A 22,546-nucleotide genomic window follows, 5' to 3' on the forward strand; every position below is an offset into this window, starting at 1 on the left:
GCTATGAATTTCTTCTAATGAGTCAGATCAGTTGAGCAAGTGCACTTGTTGTTATATGTCTTCTAGAAGGTTAGTGTTGTTCCTGACCTACGTGTGAATAAATAAATTGCAGAATGTTATGCATCACATGAAAGCTTTCTGGTGGTTAGATATTTGGGCTTTTCACTAAAATGTAAGTATCAGCTATTAAAGAGAAAATAAATAGATTAGTGTTTGTATATCTTGTTTAAGTAACTTAACATGAAGATACCTTAGCAAGGACTCTGAGTTTACACTGGAGTGAACGGGAGCTGTCTTCTTTTTTAGGACAAACCTATAGCAGGTTTGTCTCTTAAAAAATAGCTTTTGTCTTTCTTTCCTTTACTTAGGACTGGACCCATCAACTTGATTTTAGGATTCAGACATTAATGTACTCCAGATTAATTGTGGTTCTAACTCAGAATATTTCTATTTCAGTTCAAAAAGGTCCTATTTGTTCCAATCTAAATTTAATTCTTTGTCCTTTCTTCATTCTTCAAAATGTTGTTAGTATTTGCAGAAGATTTACGGTCTTTCCGTGTGAGCTACAAAGACTAGGAGTGATACAGTGGTCCCGTGAAAGTCCGTGGTAAAACTCCCAGTGGCTTCAGCCAGGCATGATGTCACCCCTTAGGAACAGGCATATTTATGGTATCCTGCATCATCTAGCCCAAGAAACAGCATGGGAATATATATAAAAATTAAGGAAAGCAGTTGATTTTCTAAGGTGCTAAAAGTGTCTTGACTGTGTTTATTTCTTGAAAGCATTATGAGGTGCTAAGATGAGGTGCTAAGTCCCGTGAGGAACAGGGCCAGGCTGGCCTCTGGAGGCACTAAGGTCTGCAGCTCTGCAGAGATCAGGCGTCATGAGTTTACAGCACTTTCCTACCTCCTGAGCAGCACAGAAGAGCTGTAATGGGGCCCGCTATCCAACCTGTCATCTTCTTCAGTTTGCGTGGGATGGCGTGGTCTGAAGGATTTTATAAATATGCTGTCATTGAAGACGTTTAGGGAGGGTTGAATGTTAAGCAGGTTATTTTCAAAGGCACTGTTGCCTTTGTGCAGTTTGTGCTTGGGCCGAGAACTGGACGAGAGGCTTCGTTACCTGCTGTGGGGAGCGGGCAGGCGGCACGTGGTGGGGACCGCGCCGGGAGAACGCGGGGCGCGGATCTGACCTGTGGCTCAGTCACGCTCCGCGTCGCCCGGCAGGGGCTGGGGGGCCCTTTTGCAGCCCTCTCCGGGCTGAGGTGTGCGGTTGCCTGGCTTGGGTGAGGAGCGTGGACACCACGGCATGCTCCAGCACGTATCCGTGTCCCGACAGGGCGCTGCTGCAGACCTGGGAGAGGGGAAGCACTCCCAGCTCCCCCTGCTTGGAGGTGCCCAAAGAACAGCAAGGCTTAGCCAAAATCTGTTGAAAATGCAAAACCAAGAGCATCATCTGTTTGACCTTCTTAAGCAACATAGCTGTTAGTAAAAGATATGAATGAAAGGCTTTAAGGCTCTGTAAAAAAAGAGGAACAAGAACTGGTTGGAAACAAATGATGGCTAGCCAGGAGAGAGAAATGGGAGGAAAACACCGTGGGGCAGAAGAGAGGAACGCGTGCCAGATCACCAGATTTTTTAAAGGCAAAGACAGAGTCACAAATTATATTCACAGCTTCTAAACAGATGAAAAATGCACATCCACACAGAGTTTCACTGATGGAAATTTGGCATCTGTTTCCGACTCCCATTTAAAGCAGAGCTTACCAGTATTTGCACTAGAGGAAATTGCCTGTCCCAGTGACACGTGGTAGCTATTGATGCCTTTCGGGTGTCTTCAAAGTAGCGGCAGAGATGGCTTTGCTTGGTCTTGAAATGGGGCAGAGGTGAGAGGTGGTTCAAAAAGGTGATGTGGCTTATTTGTAACGATTATCTTCCTGGCTTTTTGACTGCTAGCATAAGCAGGGAATCGTGACCAAATTCTAAGTAATGACCGAGACAGTAGCATAATATCGCTCCGGTACGCTCTCAGTGCAAGGCACGCTGAGCAGGAGCTGCAGGGTTTGAGTCCGGTGTTGAAAACCGTGCTGCGTGCCACCTTGCACGCCGGCGTGCCCTCTGCACCTTACCCAAGGCAGCGGGGACGTCAGAGGAGACGTGCTGGTGAAGTTGCCATGTAATAATACGGGCTTTACACGATTAGGCAGTAGAATACGAATGCTGTGTTAGCAGCTGTATTATTGCTGTCCTGCCTGCTTCAGACAGAGAGCGTTTGAGGTATTGCTTCACTTTACTTGCGTTTGCGTAATTGCTTGTGGATGTGGTCTCCGTCTTGTCCTCGCGTTTTCTCTGCTAGATTTTAGTGCGTTGGCACTGTGTCCCTCCCCGAATCCTGCCTGCTCTCTGGAGCAGGAAGGTGTCCCGCTAGGTAAATACTGCACAGTGTTTTGACCCCCGAAACGCAGTTGTGGTGAACTCCTGATATTAGCACTCTGCTTCTTCTGGATGTGCACCCCCAATGGTGTGGCCTCGGGAGGCTCAGAGAGGGCTACAGAGTTAATCCGGATGTGTTTGGGGTCCATTAGCTAAAAAGCAAGTCCTTTCTCTCTCTGTGTAATATTAGTGAGCTTGGCTGCACAGCTAACGAGCGGGGCCACTTGATCAGTCTGGGAAACTTGGGCCCTACTTATATCCTGTAGAGATACCTGCGGGTCGTATAGGTAGACCCATAGACCAGTGCCTCGGTGTGAAGAAACCATTAGCTCGTGGTGGCTGCGTGATGGGCGGTAGGGTCTTTGCAAGACCTTGGCGCGGGCGCAGCTGGAGCACGAGAGCCCCCTCTCCGCTGTGGTGGGACGCCCCTCGCGCGGTGGCGTTGCGTGGGGAGCTTGCTGCCTCGCAGGGTTTCCTCCTTCTGCATGTTCTCATGGTGTTTGTGCACAGGCCCTGAGGAAGGATTTGTGCTCATCAGCAGCCTACGCATGAAAAAAGAGATGTCCCTGCCACCGAACCCCGATGCTGCTGCTGTGTCCTGCAGCCCCATAAGGATCTGACTTTTTTTGCTTCCTTAGCTGACTCCCATTTTTAGTCGTGTGCTTTATTGCTGGTGGCTTAGCCCCTTGGCCCACGCTGTGGTCTGCGCTGATTCTTTGTGGTGGTCCGTCCCTCGCCCCCGAGCAGAGCCACTGCCACGGCCGGGAAGGCGGTGGCGTGTGGAAAGCGCTCTCGTAGGTGCACGGTGCGTTTTTTCAGTGCAGCGCATTGTGCTTCATAAAGAGCGATGGAGAGCATTGTATCTTCACATCGGCTTCTGCAGACCGGCTGAATTCAAAATAAATAACTTTTATTTGTTTCTGTAACAAAACTATCGATGGATTCATTAGTTTAAACATAAAAACCTGCTAATGTAACATTTCTCAGTGTGTTGCTTCTAACGGCTTGAATATCTGTCACCTTTTAAGATTGCTTATCAAGCTTTGGGCTGTATTTTTCTCTCTACGTAGATACTATAGTTCAGGTGAATATACAATACTGTCTGCCTGGGAGATGTGTTAGAGATAAGGCACTTCCAGGGAAAAAGCATTTATAGGTTTTGTACATAAAAATGAAATTTGTAGGATGCATAAAATTTCATTCTTTTGCAGTAAATGACTTAAATGAATATGTTAAAAGCAAAGGTAAATGACCACTAATTTTAAGTTTGTACCTTATGGAACATGAAAGGATTCAATACACGCAGTCCTGGTGAATGATACGTGATAGATTATTGTGCGAGCGCTCTGAGCAAATGAAATTGTAATGGAATTTTGTTTTGGCTCTAGAAAATAGCTGTTATTTATTCTGTTTCCTGAGATGCTGAATGCATACCACTGTTTATTATACACTTAAAAATCCCTTGGCAAGTCAATAATGCATAAATGAACTTAAGGATATTACAGTACTCTTAGCATAAGGAACATAAGCCAGGCTATTTTTCATTGTACTCTCTTCTGGTTTGTGTGAGTCTTTTCTGTGGAGATGCTAACCTGGATAGTTCAAATGAGTAGTTCTGATTCTTCTCCCTGGCAGGTGCATGAGGCAGTCCCATGTTACAGCGAGTGCAATCAGTATGCTTGGGCAGTAGAAGCGTGGTCTCCGTGCAAAATCAGCAGCGAACAAAATTCCCTCCACTGTGGAGAAGGAATACAAACGAGAAAAGTCAGGTGCGTGAAGACAAAAGAGGAGTTACTTCAAATTAAAAAGAGCTAAAGCATATTTGTGTAAAGATGAAGTTACTGGCCAAGTGACAGGATGTTGTTGAGTGCTATATATTTCAAACGGAAAGAAGGATGCGTTTATGTGAAGTGGTTCACAGGAAAAGCATCTCAGAGATGCAGCCTTGTGTTATAATCAAGACTTGTTTGAGGAAGAAGGCATGATCCCTAAATTAGAATTCTTCCACTAAATGCCACGTACATGAAAAGCCTCCTGAGCAGCAACCCCCCCCGCCCGCTGATTTGCTAGTATTTCCCCAAATACTCGCACTGGAGTGGCATTCATTATTAGTAAGTATTCATTTTCCAGGCATGGGGAAATGCTGAGTTATTTCCAAATGTTATGATGTTACTAGGAGGAACACAAACCTTTCTTCCTGCTGGTTGTCATTTGCTATTCGCTCATCTGCCATCCAGCTGAAATGAAAAGCGTGTGGTATGAAGCTCAATGTTTGTTTGAAGTATTTCTTGAATAACTGTGAGTAACAAAAACATACATCGTGTGTGTAATCATTTGCATTATTAATGCAATTAATTCCATGTTTTGACCAGTTGTACTGCATAGAACTAATGTTTTATATGTAGTGTCTTATTTGGAGTCGGGCAGACCTGTTCGTCTTCATCACTTCTATGATAAGCTGATGACCATCATGTGAAAAATTCTGTTTTCTGTGTAGATGTGTAAACACCGCTGAGGAACAGGAAGGCGAGACAGTACCCAGTGCCCTGTGTAACCCGTCTGAAATCCCAGAAGAAATTCAGAAGTGTAGCTTGTATTGCCCCAGCGAGTGTGCAGTGTCCGACTGGGGACAGTGGAGCAGGTGCCCACAGGTGAGCTCACCTAGTTGTGCTTCCTAGGGGGATGTTTCTCACACTTCTTGCTTCTTACTGCCCTCGAACCATTTTATAATACAGCTATTTTCTTACAACAAAGTAAATGATTTTCCAAGGGAATTCAAGCTTAATGGACTCTACAGCCAGCATGGTTGAATCTGGAGAGTTTGATCTTTCTACAGCTCCAAAGAAAGAGCTATAAAAAATTATTAAAACACATTGCTATTACTGTGACAGTTGATTCAACCCATCCTTCCATGTAGTCTACAGGAAGGGACCCAAGGAAGTACAGTGGGTGAAAGGATTGGTATTTTAGTTACGGTAAAAGCTGTCCATGTTAAGGAACACTCCCAAGGGAGTGCTCTGCCAAAGATGCACAACTCCTATAACAACCTTTTGGTAAACCATGGTGGTGTCACTCCTCTAGATGGGTCTTAGGCCTGAGAGGATGACTGCTCTCCCTTCTCAAAAAGCAGTATTTTTGTCTAGTATCTCCTCCTAAAAACCTTGAAAGCAGATTTGGGGCAACAGCAACAGAAGGACATGGCAGCAAAATACCCAAACAATTTGTCATGTCAGAAATACTCACAACGCTGCACATTATGCAGGGATGCAAGCCACTGCCAAATGCCCTGTATTTTTCTAAGTGGTCAAGATGGAAAGAAGTGGCAGATTCTGTCTCGTGAAAACTCTCAGGCTTCAAAGCGTGTAATTTAAAGCCTATTGTTTCTCTCTGATCAGTGTTGAAATAGTTGCCAGGTTTAATGTAAGGAGTTTTGTAATACACTTGCTTGATGTATTTAAGTGATGAACATATATTCATTGCCCCTATGTTAAAAGCCCATTATCAAAAGTCTGAACGGCTATTGGATAGGAATTTATACTATTGCTGACACAGATAATTTCCTTCCATAATATTTTGTGTAGCGTATTAATATACTCAGTAAGAACATGTCAGATAATATCATTTCCTCTATTTACCTCCTCCTGAGCAGCCTAGTTTTGATGAAGTATAACACTCCTGAAACCAGTATAAATGCTTAGATACCTTTCAAAGTCCCACAGCGGTAGGACTGTTTCTTTGCCATTGACTTTTTTCAGAAATAGATTTTCTTCATTTTGCATGCAGCAAGCTAATGCTGATACCCTCAAGGCCACTGCGTGTTTTTCAGGTGTCTTAGCGGCAGTCAGTTGGTCATGAAGCACTGCCTAATCCTTTAAGCATCCTAGTATCCTTAAGACATCCTGAGTTTTTGCCTGAAGACTCCTTTTTGGCTGTGGTGAAGCCTCCAGGGCCCACGGTTGCACAAAAGGGATGCCTAAAATGTTGTGGGCGGCTGCCCCGTTGGGCAGCGTAGCTCTTGGCAGTTGCAGTGCCGAGTGCCACGGTTCCTGTGCCTCCCTGCGCATCCTTTTGCCACCGTAGCTGTTAACTCACAAGTGTTAGGGCGCCTGCATGCCAATGCAATTAGCTGAACAATATGTTTTCACAAGCTGTTCTACAACGCTTTGTTGGGAAACTGAGATGACTGCGTGCTGCTAGAGCATGTGTTTAAATAGTTCTGTCCCGACACTAAACAATAAACAGCTTTAGGTTTAATGGAAAATAAAAGCCCCTCTTTGAAGAGTTTACAGCAGTGCTGTCTGACTTTTACAGCTGCATGGGCCGTCCGTGTTCCTTCAGTTTTAAGAGAGAACCACGCGGCACAGTCCCTCGCAGGCTGCACCCGCGCTACACATCTAAGGCGAGCACTGGATTTGCTCTATGTGCAGAGTGACCCTACCAGGAAGGTGGACTGTGTTCGTTCTGTGCATGTGTCTGGATATGACGGAGCAGGGGTGGAAGGCAAGACGGTGGCCAGAGGGAGGCATTACCCCCACCAGGACAATTAATGCAACCCTCAGCCTCCCGAGCTGCTGCTGGGAAAGGTGGTCACGGAGGATGGCCGCAAACTAATCGGTGGAGTCAGTGAAGTCGGTGGAGTCGATGAAGTCAATTATCCAAAAGCACAACCATAAGTTTGCATACATAGAACCTCTTTTGCATACGTAGAACCTCTTGCTTATTAGCACTGCCTGTTTAATTTTGTTTGAGGGAAATTTGTGCAGTAGCTGGTATACTCCTGTGGGGTTTCTGATGTATGGCAAACTGGAACAAAATGTCCGTTTTCAAAATGAGGCTGTAGAAAACACTTTTTTGTATATTCACTGCAAATCCATTTTCTGAGCATGACTCCTTTTGCTTCCCTAAGTAACCTGAAAATTTTGAATGGTCACATTATACCAAGAAGAAAAAGGAAAATCCTTCATCCTGTTTGCTCTCTTTCAAGCACATTTACATATCATATCAAAATAGTTGGCACTCTCTTAGTGATAGTTCTCTTGTAAGGCAGACCAGCAAAGAATATTCTGAGACATCTTCCCCGATCTCTAGTCACTTCTGGCTTACTTGAGATAAAGAGGATTTATGAAACTTGACAAATTCTTGCCCATAAGAAACAAGCAACCGCAATTTCACCACAGTTTCACCATCATCTTTGACCGAGTAGCTCTTTAATTTGATATATTTGCCTAGGATTTTGGTCATGTGAGAGTTCCTCTCCAGTCACTTTGGTGTTCTGCTCATATTTTATAGAGTTGGTAATAAATTCATCCTGATAGCAGAATAACAAAGTCTTAGCAGCCAAACATAAAAAGGCCTTTTAGATTATCTAGTTTACCCTTTGTCAATATGTCATTGTGTCCTGGATACTTTTTAGGGTATTATTCAATTTTTTCTTGTAACAATACTCATTCCAATTGAATATTCAACATTCAGCATTGTAAATGATCTTGAATCTTACTGAAATCAATGAGTCATAAGGGCAGCCAGTGCTCTGTCAATACTTTCTTCGATACTTCTTTCTGCACAAATATGCACTGTTTATAATGTTTCTTTTACTTTTTTCTGGCTACATTTCCCTTTTGCTTTTAAATATTGGTCTTTCTAGAGTCTTCTTTTTAAGTTTCAGATATCTCCAGAATTCCTTTCTGTGTATTTTCCAGCTGAATTTCTATTTTTGCGTCTCGATTATACAAAGATACACACAAAGATATATTTTAATACAAAATTACACAAAGATAAATTTAAAATTTTCTCTAATTGCACTTTGTTGTGATCCAGAAATGCATCTGCCTGAAATATAATACCTGAAGGTTACTTTTTGAGGTTCTGTCTCTTTATTGGAGTCAAGACGTTCATAATTACTGACTTAAAGCTTCCCTATTACTTTCACATTCCCTGTTGTAAGAAGTAAATTCAAAATGGTTTTCCCTCTGATTGCAGATGATTTTTTGGCTCATAAAGTTTTCTTCTTTGTAGCTAAGTAACATCCATGTAGCTTAAGTATCCAGGCTTTAAAGCTATTTAAAATAACAGTTTGAAGCTTGCTAGTTAGAAAAAAAAAACCATGAGAAAATCAGATCAACTTTCATTTTGCTTCAGAGATTTCATATTCGTTCCAGCTACAATAGTGTGTTCAGCCAGATATCATCACTTGATTGCTCAAAGAACCAGCTAAACAATCTGGAAACTGAAATCCTATCATCTCTGTTAAATATTCAGTGATCGAATAACATGCACTACCTGCGGTGTCTTGACTTTGTGTTCATCTGACTTGGAAATGTAATTAATTGACTTCAATTGAATTCATCAAAGCATGCTTAAAATGAGTTAATATGCAAGTTGTGCTACAAGTCCCTGAAATAATTATCTCAAATTTATTTTGTTAGCTCTCTGCTATCGTGGGGTAACAGTCATAGCCCCAGTATCAGATCTGAGTGGCCTCCGTGTTTGCATCAGCTGTTGGCATTTCTCGTAGCTAATTCTGAGAGGTCTGAAATTAGTTAATTATTCGAGGTTACATGTCTAGTGAGTGAGAACAGCTGTCCCTGTTGCAGGGAGCGTTTTCCACATGGATCAGTAGCAACGTGCAACGCTGAGGACTTGTAGCAATTGGGTTGTTATTCTCTTGGATCTGCTGTGTATGTGTAGGATTTAAATAACTGATCGTATGCAAAGTGGGACCAGGCCACACAGGTGACTCGCAGGTTTTTGGTAGCGGCTTTCGTCTGAGGCGTGAGGCTGCGTTGTTCGCGTTTGGAAATGCTTTCCCCTCCTCGGTCAGCTGGGAAAGACCTTGTGGGCTCGTTCGTGGACTTCGTGGCTCCTTGTGTGCCTTGCGGAAGTCTTCATCACAGCGTCACGCGTAGGTTTGGCAGAGGACCTGTAGTGTGGAGTTTGGATTAAAGCAATAACTGATATGGAGTTACATTTCTAGCCCGAGCGATAATTTACTTGGATGAAGCATGAGCCTTTTTGCTGGTCCAGGGCGTTTTTGGAAAAATGTGCACTGCTTCTTTCACGTATTTGTGACTTGAATTTTTTTGTATGGCCTTATAAAAAAGTTAGTATCTGCTGCATTTTTTAGATTCCTAGTTCTGGTTTTATTTGTCTTTATTAATGATAATTTTAAAAAATAATTGTTACAGTGGGTGCAGGCAAGGTTTCAGAACTTAGATGCATCCCAGAAAGAAAAGGTGGGCATGAATTTTCATTTTCATTTCGTTTCATTCAGTGAATTTTCATTTTAAAAGACTGCTCGTGTTTGTTACAAAACATCTATATCTCCATGAATAATACGATAATGTCTCATTGCGCTGTTAAAGCTAGTTAAACCCATTACTGCAGATGCGTTTACCTTAGTTGAGGGTGGCTTGTTTCAGTACAAATAGCCTGGTAAATGCGAGGTGGCTAGCTATATATAGTGCAGTTTGCATTGTAGGAGCTATTTGATAAAGTAAACAGCTTTAAGGGCTGTCTAATGGATTACAACTTTTGTGCTGTACAATTATGATGCATTTGAAAGCCTCGATCAATGGGTAACATTTTAAATCAATCACAAAGAAGGTCGAACAGTGTATATTAGTGTGTAATATGTTAACAACTCTTATTCAGGAACTTAGCATTTATAACCTTACAGTTTTACGTTATTTAATATCCTTCTCTCCCAGAACAAACTTTCTGTGCTTTGTCTGCTCTCTTATTGCCTGGAGAAGAGGCCAGGTACATTCTTTGTGTGTGTTTATATCCCTCACTTTCTGTGTTAGCTTAAAATAGTGACAAGTGGTCATGGTGGAAAAATGTGATTGGCTGAAAAAAATATTAAAGATGCAGTAGTTACAGTGCCAAGAATTCCTCCATAGAAACAAGATGATGGCTTTTGTAACATCTGAAGTGAATGGTCCTTTGGGAAAACCTCTGATTCATTCCTTTCTTAATATGGTATGTACCTCTTGTTGCTTTAGAATATTTTGTTTCTGTAGTGGTTTATATAATTTAGTCTATAGATTGCTGTCCCTAGCTCAACTTTTTTCACACTTGATGGAAAAGGATAATGGAAATGGTGAGACTTAATACAATAAAGTAGGCTGGAACAGTATAGTTAGGTTTGTAAAGAAATTTATTGTGTCTATGTATGATGTCCTTACTCTGTAGGATATTAATTTGGGTCCTGAGTTAAGTCCTTATTATTATTTCCATCTAGAAATTAATTCCATCTTTACCACCGATATCAGAGGAGGCTTGTGCCTAAATTACACGCTCTGTTGATTACAATCATCGAGCAAGAATCTTGGGCTAAATCCAACAAACAACCTAGTTTTTAAAACTTAAATGTCAAATCGAGTTGGTGCCTAACCTTGACGGCTAAGGCCTAACTTAAAGTTCTCCAGGCCTCTGAACTTGTGCGTCTGTGTGGCACAGTTGCCCCCATTTCATAGGTCTTGCTTTCTCTCTTGTGTCTATGACCAGTCAGAATCCATATCCCTCCTCCTGCTTTCCTCCATACATCTTATATCTGTTTATACACCTGGATGGCGTAGGAGGTGGGTTTCAGTTATCCTGACTGGAGGCAGAAATTGGACGAAGGGTTTCCACTTGTCGAGCAGGTAGTGAACTCTCATAATCCCCAAGTTAAGCAAGAATTACTTGAATGGAACCTCAGTTCTCCTGGAAGATCAGGAGTAGGTGCCAACTTTTATCATTTTCTTCATTTGCAAGAATATTCAGAATCTACAGCTTCTGTAGTCTTGTCTAGTTCTTAATTAATTCTGTGCTAACTACTTACTTTAATTACTCAAATCATCTTCCTTTCCTTTCTTTTGCTGCCTTTTCTGTATTATTACTGATAACACTGTTTCTGTCCTACCTCCTAAAAAATGTAATTTGTAATCAGTGGTGATTAGTTTTTCTCTCAGTATTTTTTAAGATCCAAATTCAGGACTAGATCCATACAGTTATTAGAGATAGCAGTGATGATAACGGTGACATAATACCTTCTTCCCGGTATCTTGCACACTTCTTTATTTCTTCCTAATACACTCTGTAACCCCCCACTGGAAATAATCCCTCTTCTTTAACTTTTACTGTTCACATCCCCTAACTGTTAAGCCATTCCTTGTTTCTATCACACAGTAAATATTTAATTCTTCTGGGCTGGGATTTTTGAAGGATCCTACAGGAGCTGTGCACCTAAGCCCATTGGGATTCCAGGGCAGTTGGATCCTCGGCTCCCTCTTGCTCCTTTGAAAATCCCAGCTTTCATCTTTTGCTTTGCAAGTCATTCCCTCCTGCTGCTTGTTCAGTTCCATATATATTTGGCTCAATTTTTTACATAGTTAACTTGAAAGAGTAAGGCCAGAAAATCAATTATAAAACTAAATTGACTTCTCAATTGACGTAGAGAGAAATTCAACAAATAATATTACAGGATATTAGTTACAGTTTGCAGACTTTGAATTCCTGCATGTTCCCCGCGTACTCAGCTTGATTAAACGAGCACTTTTCCTACAGAGATTCTTTATTATTCAAACCCAGGAAGAGTGGGTTGCTTATCGTATAAGCTGGCTTCTGCACAACATGGCTCATCAGCGCGGTCCGAACGGCAGCTCCGGAGCTGCGGTAGACGAGTCATTTATTTGTACGCTGGCGAGCACGAGCTATGCTTTGCCGTGTTTGAGTCGCGGCCGTTCCGCTGTTCTGCTCCCCGCTGGGAAGGCGTCGGAGAGGGAGGATAGTGCTGCTGCCCGGCGGCGCTGGGGGCTGCAGGACGGGGGGTACGCGGCCAGCGCCGCCGTGCATCAGTGCCCTATGGTCGAGCACAACGGGGCGCGTGTTAGGCAGAGGCGGGGGAAGGCTGTTTTATTAAAAGCATTCGCTTATCTACAAATGATGCATATTTTCTGGCTGCAGGTTCTTATTTTGAAGGAAGCAAGAGCAGGTGTTTCAGAGCTGTTCTTTCACAGAATTTATTGAGTCCCCACCACACACACGCACACCTTGGTAACATAATGCATAAAAACACTAATTAAGGGTAGCTACTGAGATACCGTCTTTGTTTGTTTGTTTGTTTGTTTTAAATTGTCAAATCATTGATGTTATTAGCCCTCATCGTGAGGATGAACAATCAGATTAGTTGCTGAAAAGGTAGCAAACTGTTGGCAAACGCTTAGCATAGGTGTAATTTTCAGATGATTAAGAATAATTGGTTATTTTAGATGACCAGGGATATTTGAATAAGATTGCCATTTAAAATGATTTGACAAGATGATGTATCAGCAATAAGAGCATAACAGAATTCCCTTCACATAGTATAAGCATAAGGAAAATAGGCCTTGACAGCTTAAAGACTGGACCAGACCTTTTTCTGATTGTACTGATTTTTATTCTGTCTAGTTATGCTATCATCCGTGCAACTAATCCTGTTTACAGCAGTCTGAGATCTAGATTTATGCTGTAATGCCATGACATTTCTTTTTAATATTCACAATGAAGGAATTATCCATACTTTCGCCCATGCAGAGTTTAGTGTTTGCAGGCAGTTGCATGTTAATAGATCTGTGGTTTTAAATTGTTAGTTAATTTTTGTATTAAAGTACTCTATAGAAAAAACACATTTTAAATTTCCAAGCATTTATGAAAATAACATATTTCTACTTGCAGTGTTTTCTGGGTTTTCCTGCTGTTCCTGAGAAATCTTCAGCTCTAATGAGAGACTGTTAGGAATTATATGGGTCATCTTGTTCAGTTAAATTGCTCTGAAAACTCTTAGTAAGGATTTCTTTCCATCAGGTTTGCTGGGACCGCTTGTGCGTTCCTGCTGGCCTGGTCTGTGGGAACGGCGCTGCGTTTCCGTGGGCCAGCACCCTTCCCCGGGCCCCTTTTCCCAGCCCAGCCTTGCAGCTTAAATGGCTGTTCTGTGCTCACTTAACGACGCCAGCTTCAGAATAAGCTTATTTAGGCTTTTCCGCCATTACGGTTAAAAACAGCTGTTTTTCGTGCTCTTCAGCCCCGATTAGCCCTGTCCAGTGTCAGGAGCGTTTCATCTTTGGAGCTGCTGTTGCCTGCTCGGGAGGGAATGAAGAGAGGCCTCAGTTCGTTTGCATCCGCGTGAAAATGCAGCCAGGCGAAGCCGGGTTTATGCGTGCAGTCTGGCGTCAGCACACGCTTTGGAAAGCGCCGCCGTCCCATCGACAGCGTCATAACTGATGTGCAATGGCAGATGTCCTTCCTGTAAATGGAAGGTTTGCTATAACATCTACTATTGCTTAAAAACGCACTAATTGTGCCCAAAATCTTTGGAACTTTTTCAACTTGTGAATAAGTAGTGGTCATATCATTACTGCTTTATAGTGATTCAGATGGTCCTGCTATTAAAGATTTTTTCCCAAGTGATACTACATATTTAAACTGGGGTACTTAGGCTGGTACTGGCATACTGGTAGTGATATATATATATATATATATATTTTTTTTGACTCATGAGACTCAAATACTAATCGCCTGCTCTGTCTCACCTTGGAAGACTTCTGCCGCAGACCCACCACCATCTTTCACAGCAGCAAAGCAGGGTCTGGTACTGCTACAACCAGCAGGGAAGTATGTTCTGCGTGCTTCGGTCTAAGTAGCTTTACAAATATAATTATATCGTGCCTAACGTGGCAGCGGATGTGAATGCGACAAGCCCAGCCCGTCCACGTCTGTAGTATTTCCTGAGGTCTCTTCTACCCTCCATCACTTTCCTAGGTGTGTGACCCGAATGCCGTGCAGTTACGAACACGGCAAGTGCTACGGTCCTCGGTCGCCACGAAGCCCTGCCCTGAAGGTTCGCAGATGAAGCCGTGTATTCTGAACCAAAATTGCTTCCAATATCACTATAACCTGACAGGTAGGTATGTGCGCTCCGATATGCTCTTAGCAGGGCGAATTCCAAAGTGGCACCTTTCACTAAGTGATATTAAATTGAAATTTTGCTTTTCTAAATATCTATATATAAAGGACCCTGACTTTCACCAGCTGCGTATTTAGTTATATTTGCTTGTGGTGTTTGTTAAAGCCTTGATATTTGAAGAGTTATGTTTAAACATCAGTGATTTCACTGAAGTTAATTACAGGCCTACGTTTTTACAGATTTGTGGATAAATGCACAATTTTACTACTTAAGTTGTCATTACAGGTACAGTAGAAATAAGTTCAGTTGGGTCTATTCTTTTTGGTGGATTATCAACAGAATTATTTATTCCATTATTGTCATATATGTATATATATATATATATAAAATAAAATTACATATATAAGTTTCAGTTAAAAGTTCCATAGGATTCCAGTGCAGCCAATATTGCCAACAAAAGTATGATTTGAAGGCAATAGAAGTTATAATGATAGACATGGATATTTTGAGAGTACATTATTCAGAACCTTAATTAGAAACAATTAGATCTGTTTCAAACAAACCAGAAAAAAAACATGAAAAAAATCCTCTTTTTCTTTGACTAGCTCAGATAAATGAGAAAGACCGAAACTAAGATCTAAGATGAATTTAGGGGTGGGTGGAAAGGGAGACCAGAGCAGGAGAAAATGTTAACATATAGGTCTGCATAGAAACAGAGCCTGTTTGAAGTAAAAGCCATAGAAACACATAGCATCATGATGCCTTTTCATCATCACGTTTCAGAAACGAAGAACGTTTATGTGTTTGTGTTTGTCAGAGGTGGAAGACGCAAAGTATTACACTTTCCTTTCATATGCTTCCTATTTGTTGGTGGTGTCTGGGAATTTTAGCCATTTTTGTTATGGTTTTTGTTCATTTTTAATGGTGTTTCAAGGCGTATTTCAGTTTAGTTGTATTCTGAACATCATAATTTTGGACAGGTAATAAGACGCATTTTTTTTCTACTAGAAATACTACTTTTATAAGTGTTAGAGCTTAGTTTGAAATAATTGAAAGCTTTGCTTTGAGACAAGAAATAGATTAAAACAGAGTTACTCTTCAGAAACTTCCATAGCTACTTTATCAAAGTGAAATTTTATTTCAGACAATGCAGTCTTGTATATGCGCCAGCTGGATTTAACTGATACACTTTATCGGCATTTAACAGTTTTCTGTGCGGTCTGATGTGTTAGTTTTGTTAGGGGAAATCTGAGCATGAAGCCATGAATTTCTCATCCAAGACTTGCTTTTTTTTTTTTTCTTTTTTTTAAAGTAACTTCCTTTTGCGTTTTGTTCTCGGGCTTGATTTAAGCTTCCGTGGTGAAGCACCGCATTAAGAAAGGATAATTAGCATGCTGAGCAAATAGATGTAAAACTGAGTTACAGCTCTGACCTGCTGGACTGAACCCTTTTGCTTTGTGCTTTCAGAGTGGAGCACGTGCCAGCTCGGTGCGAATGCGACTTGCGGGCCAGGAGTTAGGAGGCGCCTCCTGAGCTGTGTGCGCAGCGATGGCAAACCGGTGCATACGCGCCACTGCGAGCAGGTGAAGCCAAGGAACACGGCAGGGAAAGGCTTGAAGAATGCCTTCATTTCTAGAAAACTGATGTCTTCTGATACGCATCAAGACGCTATTTCGGAGTCATGGGCAAATTGTCTTTATTAGTGGAACTGCAGTAATCGGGAATATTAATGTGCGTTAGTGCTCCTCGGCTCAAAAAGGGGGATTTTAGTATCAGAGCAGTGTGCCTGGGACACAGTGCTATAGGTCCTATATTACCCAGGTAGCACCAGAGAAGCCAGGGCAGGGAGATTATGACCCATCAAAGGTTTGTGAATCTTCCTTTCAAAATGTAAAATGTAAAGATGTAAAGATGTAAAATGTAAGATGTAAAATTCTTCAAAATGATATGGCATTTTGCTGATTATATCCTCAGGAAAATTCCCTGTAAGTGGCGACACTGGGGTCTCGCCGGAGCCACTGCTTGTATTTAAATTTTGTTATTTTCTCGTAGGCTAACTTGGAAAAGCCCGTGAAGATGAGCACCGAGTGCCTCGTGGGATGCGTCGTGGACTGCCGGCTCTCGGCGTGGTCCGCCTGGTCGGAGTGCTCGCACACCTGCGGCGCCGGCGGTGAGTCCGCACCTCGCCTCCGGCTGCCCTCGCTCTCCGTGGTGCAGAGATGGCCCGTAAATGGGCACTCTCACGTTAGCCACCCGTCCTACGCGTACCCACCCAAACGCCAAAGAGAGGTGCAAGAGCACCATATGTTTCTGAGCACATCAGAAAAAGTGGAATTGTTGCTTTGATTTGCGGTAAACCCTTCAAAAATGATCTTTGGAAATGTGTTTCAACAGTCCAAGAGGTTTTTCTGAAGTTTTTGTTTGCTTTTTGTTTTTTAAAAACAGGCTTTTTTCAAATTACTCCAAAATGAAAAATGCAGTTTAGGAAACAGGTAGACAAATGCCTGAAGTATTAACCCCTGAGATATGGGGAGAATTTATATAGAATTATTAGAAAAGCTAGTTAGAATTGCAGGATACTTATAAATAGATTAATAACTAAAAATCCTTTTGGTAGAGTTACTTTTAGTAAGATAATTGTATCATATTGAAGAAAAAAACATTAAGAATATTGTTCATTATTTAGTGTAATGCCTCTGTCTCCATCTTGTAACCACAGATCCCTGGGTATCTGTATGATTCCAGTAACTTAAGCAATTTTTTTTATAGTCAGTAATGCTTACCAGCATACAAAAAGCAAAAGGATAAGGACCCTATTTAATTTTATATGATTTAAAAAGTCCTCTGAGCGTTGACACAAGGAAATGCATTGTAGGATTTATTCAAAATAAGCCTGTGACATTATTTCCCAAGCTTCTGACGTGCTTTAGACATAAGCTAATCTTTAAGATTCAAGAGCCATAATACACCTTTCAATCAAATTCATTTGAGGTCAAGAAGAAAAAAGTTCTTCTGTAGTGTGGTCCCTTCACATGGATTTCAGAGATCAAAGCATGTTACAAAAAACTTAGTATTTGGATTATTGGTGTTCTTTCTCTGATGAGTTTTTAGCACTTCTATTAAAATAGTATCTGTTAACATAAATGAGTAATTCAAAGTACTGTTTTACCAACAACACACTAAGAATACTGTTAATTTCAAATACTATTTTTTTCTTCAAAATCTCTTTTGAAGTATTAATACTTATGTTGCCAAATGGACTTATATTACTTTTCTAAGTGTTAAGTCATTTACTAGAATAAATAGAACTACACCTGCAAAAGCAGGTTGTGGCTTCTTGGTGGCTTTTAGCATGCTAATGGATTATCCAGTGGAGCAGTGACTAGCTCGTGCTATCTAATGGCTGAAGGTTTTTTCATCCTGAGCTCTTACGTTGCATTGTCTGCAAAGGGATGTACTACTACTTAAGTAAAGGTATGCCTCATTTTCTGCTCCCAGCCCTAAAAATGCTTATGTGAAAATCCTAAAAACTGATCAAAGAGCTGATGGTTCCCCATGCATTTCAAAAGTAAACACACACTCCGTCTCCTGAGTCAGAGCTGGGCTTCTGCAGAGATCTGAGCCGACTGAACACAAGAGTGCCCTGCAGGAGCAGACCTCAGCCTTGCTGTGAATGACCTTGTTGTAGGTCCCCAAACTTGCTGAGACTACTTGAAACACATAGTCAAGCTCAAAGGCAGCTCAGTTTGAGTGACCTTCTGGCCCACCAAGAACACAAAGCTGTTACGCTACCAGCTAGCAAGCTGGCTTGTATGGTTCAAGCTGTACATTTGTGTGATTTAAAAGCCGTAGATATCATTCTACGAACCTGCGTCAGCTAAGGATCTACAAGAACTGGCTTAGAACGTGGGTCATGAGGAAGCCAAGCTTTGTTAGGTCCTTCTTGATCATTTGAATAGCTTAACCAAGAGTCTTTCAGTTCTCTTCCTGGAGTAGGAATGATTAGGAATTTGTGTCTGTTTGCTCCCTCAGTTATTCTGAATGCAGTGTATGTTGCTGTAGCCCCAATCCTGAGCCGAGTTTTGCTGCAGCAAGAAGCATCAAGCATGGACTTGCACTGATTTCAGACATAGCTGACTGAGGCACCTACCTACCCATCCTGTAGCCGTGGCCTTTGTGCCTTTCCAACAGCAGAAATTGAGACACCTTCATTTTAGTTTCTTTATGGTGTTCCAATTAGTTATAAATGCTGCTACTTTATAATATTAATAAAGAAGGCATTAATTATATATGCGTCTACAGGTGGTACCTCACAGATAAATATAGTGAGGATTCCCTGCCCAGATCTTCAGTGCTTGCAATGCCTAGAAAATCAACATGAGTTTCTCATTGTCATTTGTGAGAATAGGATTAAGCCTCAAATTAGATATAGAAAAACAAAGGATGACAGTAAAGAAGCTGTGGGAATAGGCTGTAGTAAGCACTGATTCTGCTTTCCTTTGCCAAATAAATAATTGCACACTATTTGATAAAGCTAAAATGTAGGGCATAAACGCTTGCTTCTCAGGAATGAATCACAGTGAATCATTTGCATGTACTGCTACTGGCTCCGCTCTTTCCGCTGTTCGCTCAGAATAAGATTCTGCTTCTCGGGCTTTTCTTGGAGAGTGTGTGGAGGGCCTGCTCAAGGGCCATAAACGACTTCAAAGAGAAACATAATTTAAATATCATCGAGATCAAAATTTACTGTTGCTGGATTTATGCTTTCATCTGTTTCTTGAGCAACATCGCTAACGTTTTTATTTCCGAGTTTCTTAACGTTTTTATTCTGGCTGTCTCTTCCAGTAACGTGGTTTGCTGTGATATATTTTAATGGCTGGTACCCTTTTTCCGCTCAGGTTTTATTTTATGGAACGCTGCGTCAAAACATGATGCGGTGCTACTGTATATGCGGCGCTGACATCTAATATGGTTCTGGTACACAGCAGCCGGAGGGGAACATATTGATTTTTATAACTAATGATGAGTCGAGTAGATCTCTCTTTCCTGCCTGTGCTGAGCCTACGGAGGTGTGTAGCTTGTATTTGCCTCTCGTAGCTGTGGGTCTGGGCAGCGCCTGTTCTGGGCGCTGCTTAGCTCTTGAGGCTGACATTGCTTTATGTAGTAGAGCTCCTCATACTTGCTGCTGTGCTGTTGTGAAAAGATTTATAATGCCATCTTAATGGATGATGTGCAAAAGGCCTGAATCAAAGTTACTGGAATGACACTTGTTAAGGAGCATCTCCAGCAAGCAGCATTTGCCAGTCCTGGCTGCTTTGGACCCGACCTGGCCTGACCTCCCAGGTTGTGTTTAAGGAACTTGATCGCTGCTCTAGTCTTGCGTTTGCGTAATAGGTTTGCATTTTATAGGCTCTGACTGCACTTGTTAAACAGATTAAACACGTCGGTAATTTTGACTTGGATTAGCTCTAGCAGAAATTTTAATCATCTCGGTTTTAGCTGTATAGCGTTACTTTGTGGGGATAAAATGCAAGGAACGGTGCAAAATTTTTCGGTTAAAAATGCTAGCCTTCTGATCTGAAAACATGACCCTAAGTTTCTGAGATGAAATTTTAGCCACTGATCCCAAACAGCTTTTCAGAGACCGCTTAGAGCATTAACAAGTCCAGTGTCTTTTTCTCTTTCAAAAGTACTGGGAAATTTGAGGATATGAAGAAAACCTTCGCACTTTCAATTTTCAGCACACTTTCCGTCTTAATTTTCATGTCATTTAACGCTACAGAGCGGATGAAACAGAAATGTGGCTAGTTCATTGAGAAATTTAAGAAACAGTTCAAATTGCTTTGTCTATTCCAGAGATTGTAAAGGAAGCAAGTTGCAATTTCAGCTGTAGTGAAATTCTAGTCTCCATAGATATTAATAATTAAGATATTTGTACAGTAAAGACAAGTGGAGTTTTTCTGCTACTTGAGTCACAATTGAGCACCAGGATAACGTTTAAGGTGTGAAGGGAAAAAACCCCGGAGCCTGAAGAGATGCACTGCAGTGATTGTGCCCAAGGAAAATGGCCTTTTCAATGAAATCTCTTACACTGCTCTTCCTGCTTTAGTGATTTATTCACAGCACAGCCAGAAAGGTGGTAGCAAAAATGAGTCAAACACCAGCTTACCATCGTGAATGCAGTGACTTTAAATGGTTCGGATAACCAACTGCTGGAAAATAAAGCATAAATGAAAACAGAACAGTTGTTAAATTCCTCTTAAAAGGAAAATAGTATTTTCCATTCAATGGTCTTGTCTTCTACTTTTTGCTAGAAAGATGTTAAGCAGAGTGAATAAGAGGAAACTATTTCTTTATTTTAAGTAGTTTGATGAATGCTTCAAGGCTTGCAGTCTCGGGGTGCTAGGGCCTCGCTGCCATCCCTGCCGGCTGTCCAGCCTTAACGCCCTTCTCCCATAGCGGAGGCCGGGAGCGTGCCTGGCTTCCCGCGGGGTGCCGCGGCGCGGAGCAGCCCCTCGCCTCGCCGGCGCTGCGCCCGGACGGGGTCGAAGGCAGGGAGAAGCAAGGCGCGATGGGGTCAGAGGGGCTGGAGCAGCAGGAGAGGAGCTTTCCCTGCTGTCGCGCCGGCTCCCGGCGAGCCGCAGGCACTGCTGCGTTTCCTTTGCTCGCAGCCGGCAGGATCTTTTCCGCCCCGTGATGTGTTCGAGTCTGTGACGGCTGATTGCACCGACGTGTGGGCAAGAGCTGTTATCATCGCTTCTACTGCAGACTCCCCAGGTCCGGGGGATTACAGTCGGAAAAGAAACTAGTTTTCAAATGGGTTTAAATGGGTTTAAAAATGGAATTCAAAGGGTCAGAGCACAAGAATAGCGTTGTAAAGGTAAGAGGCCTTGCTAAGTTAGCTATCAGTAGCTTTTTCAGGTGAGTCTGCTTGTAATTTTTATGTGCCAGAATTTTTTTGGAGCCGCTTTCTGTAGACATCTGTGATGGCGGTTCCTAGGAGTGTGCCTTAAACACAGCTATGGTGCAGCTGATTAAAAAGCGCCTACATAAATAGCCGTAAGTAGGGCCTTCGCGCGTCGCGGAGGGTTTGCTTCCAGCATTTAGGCTGACTCGCCTCCGCTCAAGACCGCGGCTAAATGCCTGCGGTACAGACGGCAGCGCCTGGGCACCATATGTTGTCTCTGTCCTTTACGGGGAGTTGCAATTAGGGCTTGCATCCGTCTTGTTGCATGTGCTGCTCTGTGCCTGAGACCCTTTTCAGCTGCCTCTCACATCCGTGCCTATCGAAAGTCGAGGCAGAAATGTTATCCCTAGCACAATTTTGGGCGTCCCACTGCATAAGGCTTTTTTCCGCTCTTCTTTTTAATTGTAGCCCGGATTCTAATTGAAACATTTTGAGAGAAAACATTCCTGGACTTAAATGGACAGCAAAGGAGAAGAAAATGGAATTGCTGTAACTTTAATGAATGTATTCAGCTTTATTATTTCAGAAGTGGTAACATAATTGCTTTTTCCATTCAGTAGCTGAAGAAGTTTTCACCAAAAATAAATAGGATTTTAATGGAAATTGTAGAAGTGGTTATGGATGGTAATAGCCATTAGAGTACTTGCAATTTTCAAATTAGATGCACATAATTGGTCATAAAAAGAAAATTTCATTTGTTAAAAATCTGTGGAAGCATATTGAATGTATAATGTTGGAAATGATGCTGTTATTTTCTTGTCATATTTAATAATCAGGATTTAGTCAAGTATTTAAATGTATTGCATAAACAAATAGTATATTTGGAAACATACAAAACATCAGTGACTAAACCACAGAATAAAAGATTTAGTAATTGCATCCATATTATCCAAGAGTTTTCCTGAATAATTACTTTCCCAACAGCTTTTTATTGGTGGAAAAATGAACTAGTAATAATGATAAGCCCATATAACTGCTCATCACAAAATCTGCCTTTATTTCTATTGATAAACTACACGTACGGGGTGTCATAGCAGCACTGTAGGTTTGTCAGCAATGCAGCAAGTCTCTATAAAAAAGATGGAACTTGTATATGGTGTTAATTAAAGAAAAGCCAAACTACTTTTAACTGCGTTTTTATAAACTGTTGCTAATTCACAGACATAAAATGACAAGCTTCTGTCCATAAAATCTCTCCGCAGCTGCCAGTATTAAAACAAAAG

At 41.8% G+C, this 22,546-nt stretch overlaps 1 protein-coding gene across 1 annotated transcript in view; it reads left to right on the forward strand.

Annotated features, from left to right (window-relative positions):
• The window catches only part of THSD7B (thrombospondin type 1 domain containing 7B), a 271,641-nt gene that overhangs the window by 232,811 nt on the left and 16,284 nt on the right, over positions 1 to 22,546 (forward strand). The window contains exons 16-20 of the mRNA XM_026089076.1: positions 4,069 to 4,202; positions 4,931 to 5,084; positions 14,212 to 14,353; positions 15,824 to 15,939; positions 16,409 to 16,526. Coding sequence (XP_025944861.1) covers positions 4,069 to 4,202; positions 4,931 to 5,084; positions 14,212 to 14,353; positions 15,824 to 15,939; positions 16,409 to 16,526 — 664 coding nt within the window. The remainder of the gene's footprint in view (positions 1 to 4,068; positions 4,203 to 4,930; positions 5,085 to 14,211; positions 14,354 to 15,823; positions 15,940 to 16,408; positions 16,527 to 22,546) is intronic.

Source organism: Apteryx rowi, unplaced genomic scaffold (genome assembly GCF_003343035.1).
Source record: "Apteryx rowi isolate R43461 unplaced genomic scaffold, aptRow1 scaffold_8, whole genome shotgun sequence".
NCBI classification, from domain to species: Eukaryota; Metazoa; Chordata; class Aves; order Apterygiformes; family Apterygidae; genus Apteryx; species Apteryx rowi.